The sequence below is a fragment of the Anomaloglossus baeobatrachus genome (genome assembly GCF_048569485.1).
Source record: "Anomaloglossus baeobatrachus isolate aAnoBae1 chromosome 5 unlocalized genomic scaffold, aAnoBae1.hap1 SUPER_5_unloc_7, whole genome shotgun sequence".
Taxonomy (NCBI): domain Eukaryota; kingdom Metazoa; phylum Chordata; class Amphibia; order Anura; family Aromobatidae; genus Anomaloglossus; species Anomaloglossus baeobatrachus.
In genome coordinates, this window is record NW_027441811.1 from 172783 (window position 1) to 180863 (window position 8081).

An 8081-nucleotide genomic window follows, 5' to 3' on the forward strand; every position below is an offset into this window, starting at 1 on the left:
TCACAGATGCGATCTGCCGAGATCGCACATAGGTCGTTTTTATAGAGCCGGTCCCATGTGCGATCTCGGAAGATCGCATCTGCAATCTGGCGTGTCACATCGCTAACGAGATCGCTAGCGATGTCGCAGCATGTAAAGCACCCTTAACAAAATATCTGAAGAAACTCAAATATATTCACAAACAGAGCAGAGGCATGGTATAATAAAATGACATTTAAATAAACACTGAGCTTAGAGAGTGAATCCTTAATTATCTTTGATTAGTGGTGTGACAGTTTTATTGTCCCAATATCCATGTAAGATCAGAGGCCTGGTGCCCTCCTAGTCTCTGAAGCAGACTCCTCAGATTTTGTAGTGAGTCATAAATCCTCCTGACAGATTTAGTCTTGAGTGGACAGAATCAAACATTGTAATGAATTTGTATTCTCACACCCTTTGATGATTCTGTGATCTGAAGTTGCCTTTTATTATGACAACTTTCATGTGGTTTATGTTGTGTCCTGAAGCAAAGAAATGTTTGGCCACAGGTAAATGGGTTATTACATTTAACCCATACACCTCTGCCTGGATTGTGGCCTCTCCACTCTTCCTCCAGGCTCTGGGTCCTTGATTTCCAAATGAAATGCAAAATTTACTTTCATCTGAAAACAACACCTTGGACCACTTAGCCATAGTCTAGTTCTTTTTCTCCTTGGCCCAGGTAAGACGCTTATGGCATTGTCTAGTGGTCATGAGTGGCTTGACACAAGGAATCTGACACTTGTAGTCCATATCCTGAATGTCTGTGTGTGGTGGCTCTTGAAGCACTGACTCCAATAGCAGTCCACTCCTTGTGAATCTTCCCCAAATTTTTGAATGGCCTTTTCTTAACAATCCTATCAATGTTGCGGTTATCCCAGATGCTTGTGCACATTTTTTTTACCACACCTTTTCCTTCTACTCAACTTTCCATTAATATGCTTGGATACAGCACTCACAGAATAGCCAGCTGCTTTAGCAATAACCTTTTGTGGCTTACCCTCCTTGTGGAGTGTGTCAATGACTGCCTTCTGAACATCTGACAAGACAGCAATCTTATCCATGATTGTGTAGCCTACTGAACAATCTAAAGGACCATTGTAAACACTTAGGAGGCCTTTGCAGGTGCTCTGTGGTCATTATTCTAATTTTCTGAGATAATGATTTTTTTGGTTTTTATTGGCTGTAAGCCATAATCATCCACATTAACAGATATAAACACCTGAAATAGATCACTCTGTGTGTAATGACTCTATATAATATGTGTTTTTCCTTTTTTGTATTGAATTACTGAAATAAATTAACTTTATTATGATATTCTAACTTATTGAGATGCACCTGTATTTGACAAACTGAACAAGAAAACACAAAAGAAACAGTCAAACTAAAGGCAAGAAAAGAAACAAAGGGAAAGCACGTTAGAAGTTACATTAGAATTACAATATATACAGTTACTAATATATGTCTGTTTTCTAAAAATCAAATAAAAAGCAATATTCCATGTGCATAGAACATTACAGTGTTATACACTGAGGAGCAAATGGGTAAAAATGTTTTTAACCTTTTACTTTCAGGCTCCATATCCCCCCATCTGCTATTTTATTGAACGTGAGACTACCATCATTTTAGAAACAATCATCTCGGCTATCTAATACATAAAATTGACTTGTAACTATTTAGCATTTGATTAGTTATGCAGATTCTTGTCATGTCACTGCATATTATGGTTTTGTGCCTAAAAATCTAAAATTTTATTCAATTGTTAGCATTTTGTAAATCCACTTTTGGTTCTCAACACTGCGTGAATCCTTCTCTTCATGTTCTGGATCAGATTCAAGTATGTCTCGACCGAAATCTGATTCCAGGTCTCTTCTACATGGTCCCAATGTTTGTGCATACTTGTCTATTCTTTTGGGTATGTATACAGCATTTTCTTCAACTCTACCCACAAGTATTGGGTTGCGTACTGAAAACTGTGGGGGTCAATCCAGCACCTCTACTTTATTGTCATTGAACCATTTCTTCACCAATCTCGAAGAATGCTTCAGGTCGTCTTTCTACAACACTGTCGTCCTTTTCATACCCAGAGTACTCCAGTGTATGACGTAACATGTAGGATACTCAGATATAGCTCAACATTGAGATCACCATTGATCCCCATCAAGTATGCACTGCCTTTGGCTGTGAAACAACTCCATATCATCAGGTTTCCTCTACCGAACTTGATAGTTTCCTCAATTTCTCCATCTGTTACCCTCTGTTTCCCTTGTTTCTTCCAAACTTATTTGCACCCATCAGAGCGTAGTCTATTGACGATACTTGCATGGACGCCAGTGATCTCACTATTATAAAGCATACGAGCCACCTCCATTGCAGTGTTTGTCGTGCCAGAACTGATAGATCTTGTGATGAGTTAACTTCGATATTTTTCCTGGACGTCCACCTCTTGGCTTTTGCAGTTTAGCAATTTTCTTGGCCGATAGACCGCTTTCCATGAACTGGAGGATGCTGATTCTCTTTTCTTGGGATATCTTCATGGCTACTCCTCAATTCAAACCAGTGACCTTTCTCTTGGGAATCAACCTAATAACACACTGAGCTATTAGGGAATATGAGAACAGGTTGTATTACGTAGTACACAGGAAAAAAACATTTTTAAAACACCGGGAGCAAAACAGTAACCATGTAACAATGCATTGACCTGACAAAAATATGCATATCTAATCATATGATATATTGTTGTAAGTCAAATTTATCTATCAGATAGCTGAGATGATTATCTATAAAATGATGGTAGTCTCATTCTCATAGGCCTAAAACACACTTCCGCAAAAAAGAGTATGTGTCTCACGGTCCGTTTTTCGGGTCTGCGTTCCGTTTTTTAGGGGCGTTTCTCCGGTACGTATGGCATCCGTGTGATGGCGTATGTGAGCCGTGTGTGCATGTGGAATGTCCGTATTGACATAAAATACGTACGTGTGCCGTCCGTTTTTTCAGATCCGTATTTTCACACAAATAACCTTGTTAGCCCATCATAATGTGCTCCTGGTGTGTTAAATTGGTCAAATAACTACACAATTTGGTTAGTTTGCTTAAAAAACCTTTACAAACATGGCTTCTGAGCTCATTCTCACATTATACACACTCCAAAATGTCTCTCTCCAATGAAACAACCATGTATTTGCTCTGGTTGATATCTAGGAGATTTGGGGTTAGGCGACATATGATTGAAGAAGAGCCAGCACTGGAGAGAAGGATGTGGATCCACCCCCTTGTGAAGCTCAGGAAAACACATGGGCATTTTAATATTCTCTATGGCGAAATGCGGAAATTTCCACCAAAATTCCAAGCCTACTGCCATCTCACCATGAATTCATTTGACAACATCCTTGGCCTTGTGTACCAACGTTTGAAGCATCAGGACACCTGTATGCGCCTCAGCATCTCCCCTGAGGAACGACTGTTGGTGACTTTACGGTAGGTGTTGTCATGTATACTCATGCTTTATCTGTTATTTTGAAATACATGTTAAATCTCAAAGGCATCATTTTGTAGAAATTATGTAATTTTAAATTTAGGTATTTGTTGAAAACTTATATAGATCACATAACCTCATTGTAATCTTAAAATATGATCTGAGTGCTCACATCTACCATTCTATCTCTACCAAAATTAAAGAAACAAGAGTCATAAATCAAACAATCTTGTTTATTAAACAGAAAAGTAATTATTTTTCCAATATGGAAAGTAAATATCAACACATATATTTTTCCAACAAAAGCAATACAAGAATAGTCATACACAGTATCTCGCCAGTCATTGGATGACACAAATATTTGTTTTGAAAAACAACTTTCATGAATAGTCAAAGTAATGTCATGTTTTTTTTCTATTTCAGTTACCTAGCAACTGGCCAATCCATCAGCAGTCTACATTTAGAATTCTTATTGGGAAGGTCTACAATTGGCAAGATTATCCTGCATACCTGCACTGTGCTTTGGGAGACCCTTAGGCATCATGTCGTGCAGCTGCCTTCAACACAGGAATGGAGGCACATTTCAGAAGAATTTTTGGAGAAAACAGTTTTCCCTAATTGTATTGGCGCCATTGACGGAAAACACATTAGAGTGAAGAAACCACCTAACTCTGCATCTAGATATTTTAATTATCATAAGTTTTTTTCTGTAGTTATCTTGGCCATGGTAGATACAAACTACTGCTTTTTATTTGCGGATATAGGGGCCTATGGCAGTGACGCAGATGCACGCATTTTCAGAAGCTCACGTTTAGCAAGATGATTAATGTCTGATAGTTTAAGTTTGCCTGCACCAAGACCATTGCCTGGTAATAAAGGCCCTATTGTTCCCTTTGTCATGGTTGCAGATCAGGGGTTTGCATTGTCTAGGCATTTGATGCGTCCATATCCCAGAAAGGGGCTGGACAGATCAAAAGCCCTATTTAATAGCAAATTGGCCAGAGCACGTTGCTATGTTGAACGTGCCTTTGGCATTTTGGCCTCAAGATGGCGAATTTATCAAACCACCATCCAACTCCAACCAACCACCATCAAGGCTGTCATTAAAGCTACAGTAGTGTTACATAATTACTGTAGATTACATGAAAGCAATGACGAAGACATTGAGGAGTTGCCTGCTTTAAATGCACCATTTGTAGACAATGGTAGTGTCAGAACCACTGTGTTCACTTCTGGTCTACAAGTGAGGAATCAGTTTAAAGATTTTTTTAGTTTAAATCGCCATAGTCATGTATAATTTTGACATTAATAAAGTTTGTCAACACTTGGTTACATAAGCACAAACTCATATGTAATACAAAAGAGAAAATGACCATACATAGGTATAATTTGTATTTTTTTGGTTGGTTGGTTGGTTGTGTTTGTGGTCCCCATAAGCTATTCTGATATAACTATATTGTTATGACATCAGGATTTTTAGTTATTCTGAAAAAAATACTACTGAATGTACATGACTAATAAAATTATGGCAAATTTGTTATGAAAAACTTAGTCCAGAATTATTATTTTACCTATGTATGTATGTTCTCTTTTGCAAAACACCCTGTATTTTTTTTTTATATACAATTTTGTCAGGGACTTTAGCCCATACAAAACACATACTTTATTATGCAATAATGTCATGCAAACATAATTTGCTGGACACTATTGGAATACAAGTATGGGACCAGACCATATGCAGATACTGCATAGTGTCGGGATTTTTAATAATAAAGGTGTCTGCATGTTAGTGTAGTAGTTTATGTGCGTGCATCTTATCCCTAAACCCAGTTTTTTCAAATGGATGGTCCATAGAACATGTCCAGAGCAAGGCATCATTCAAACAGGCAGGTATTGTTTATGAAGTGATAGAGTTTTGGGGTTTTTTTTTTTGGGTAAATGAAAACAAAAATATGACCACATGCATATAGAGTAAGTAATGTGTTACATTATGATATGTTTTCCCACCAGCAATACCCTAGAAAACATACAAAAATGTAAAATAATACATACAATATCACATTATGATTCAACTAAATCCTCTAGGCTAGTGATGTTTTCCTGTGCAGGCTCCATTGCATTGACATCTACAGAATATGTTTGCTGCACAACAGTAGATGTTGTAGTGAGTGTCTGATCAGTGTTTCCACTAGTAACAGTTGTTGTACTTGGAACCAATAATGAGGCAGTTGTTTGAGCAGATGGAAGACCAAGTGTAGGTGGTACATATTGATGTGTTGAAAGAGGCTGAGTATGTGTGTATGTGAAGTTAGTTGGGTAAGTCTGTTGTTGAAAGTACTGTTGTTGTCGATTATTTGGAACATGGTATGCTGTTGGTTGTTGAAACATTTGAGGTAGTCTATGAACATTGCTAACAATACTAGGATAGTTAAAAATGGTTTGCATTGGTGTTTGTTGGGGTACTTGTGGGACAAATGTTGGCTGTTGAGATGGCCTTTGTGTCATTAATGTACTTGTTTGTTGTGGGACAACTGTTGGCCTAATTTGTACATCAGTTACCATAGAAGAAGATGGACACTGTATACGTGTTTGTTGCACTACAGGATTAAGTTGAAAATTAGAGAAATGTTCTTCTGTTTGGGTTTCCACAGTTTGATGAGTGGTGTTTGTGTGTGGGCCACGTGGATTGGCTCTCCATTGTTCTATCACTTCAAAACAATAAATGGGTTCTGGCTCACGTTGGGTAGCAGATATTAGTGTTATTAAGGACGCCCTCAATCTGTCCTGCCTATCAGCATGAACCAATGCAAGAGAGGGAGAAAGGGAGCGGCAAAATCTCTCTCCATCACTCTCTGGTATCAGTGAATTCATCATGTGTATAATTCTGGTATCAATGATATCTGGCAGGGAACGTAAATCTTCATAAAGCCTATGTCTGCGACCACGGATAGTTTGTGCTACTGTGCGCATGGTATTAGTTGATATTCTTTGCTGTGTGCCTGCATGTTGCTGTGGACTACTGTCTGCAATAACTGGTGAAGGGCCACTTTGTTGCCCAGTAGACTGGCCTGCAATTACATTAGTGGATTGACTTGTGCCCAAACCCAAATCAGATGACATTTCTTCTGCGTCTGGCTGGCTGGTGTTGGGGATTGGTGGAGGTTGATATGAGGTTGGCTCTATCTCAGAAGCAGAGGTCGCTGTTAATAAGGCTGACTGGGCTTCCTCACTATCTTCCAGGTTATCCTCTGTACTTTGATGGAAAAAAAAAAACATTACTGTGTGCCTTTTAAATAAAACCACCATGTGATATAATGCTTGAAACTTACTTTGGTACTTCCATAATGGGCATAAGGAAGCTCAGTTTTTCATAATGGACATATTTTTTCTTCTTTGCAGCAGAAGCTGTGGTGGCCACAGGGTTATACTCTCTGCGGAACTGGTCACGGGCTGAGCGCCATCGCCGTTTGACAAGATCCACTGTTAAAAAACATTAAAAAATGTAAATTCAGGTCACTAATTCAAACAATTGTAGATGTTAAAAAATTAGACATTAGTCTTGTATTGCATCAATTGTATGAAATAGGAAAACACATCCATGTGTATGACAACAACAACCCATTACACTCATCTAGTGACATAATAACACAATAAGCATGGGAGAAAAAACAAGTTCAGCAGTAAACATCTTCAACCACTTATTAATCATTCATCTCCTTATAATTGTTCAAAAAATAAAAAAAATACAGAACGCCATGAAATAAAATATCTACAAACCCATGAAGTGCCATATGTTCCACATATATTTTCCATTACACACTACACATTACTGTTACCATTCCAGACATGGTGACACCAAGGAACTTGCATAATAACCCAAACATAGAAATACAAATCCATAAATATAGACAAATCACAGCACATTTGCAATAGAAAATGCACAGAAAAGGTAACCAAACAAACCCCCAAACATGTTTAATAGTGGCTTCCCCACCCTGAAATGCCATTTGTACATGCATAAAATACTTTAAAGCCCATATATACACATGCTGACATTACTAGTAAATTGCAATGAATACTTCAAAAGTGCAGTAAAATACACTCTCCTGTTTGTGAGTCTCCAGTGTATCTCAAAATGAGTCAGGCCCATTAATACAGGCCCAACAAACAATACAAATATGATTATACTCTGCCTACAGACTGTGCACATGTAGGTAAAGACTAGAGATGAGCGAACCAGCCGCGGTTCAGCTCGAGTTCGGTTCGTCGAACGGAGGTCTCGTTCGAGTTCAGTTCGGCGAACGTTCGACGAACCGAACTCGAACCGCATAGGAAACAATGGCAGGCAATCACAAACACATAAAAACACCTAGAAAACACCCTCAAAGGTGTCCAAAAGGTGACAAACAACTCACAACACAAACACATGGGAAAGTGACAAGGACATATACTCATGCGAAAACAAAAGAGCTGGACAAGGAAAAAGAGGAGGGGACAGATATAGGCATGGCACGCCCTTCTAAAATCATGTAAAACACCACAAGGTGACTCCAAGTGGAGTTCTCCCTTTTTTCCAAAAATTGGGCCA

The 8081-nt window shown here is 38.5% G+C and overlaps 1 protein-coding gene and 1 long non-coding RNA gene across 2 annotated transcripts; one reads left to right on the forward strand and one right to left on the reverse strand.

The window, feature by feature from the left end:
* Positions 1-2810: 2810 nt before the first annotated feature.
* LOC142259319 (uncharacterized) lies at positions 2811-5109 on the forward strand. The gene is made up of 2 exons (XR_012727939.1): positions 2811-3495; positions 3917-5109. It is a non-coding gene; the product is annotated as an uncharacterized LOC142259319 (long non-coding RNA).
* Positions 5110-5370: 261 nt separating this feature from the next.
* LOC142259320 (uncharacterized) lies at positions 5371-6904 on the reverse strand. The gene is made up of 2 exons (XM_075331789.1): positions 6823-6904; positions 5371-6746 (listed from the first exon to the last, which is right to left on the reverse strand). Exons 1-2 carry the CDS (start codon positions 6843-6845, stop codon positions 5555-5557), a joined length of 1215 nt encoding a protein of 404 aa, XP_075187904.1. The 5' UTR covers positions 6846-6904; the 3' UTR covers positions 5371-5554.
* Positions 6905-8081: the final 1177 nt, after the last annotated feature.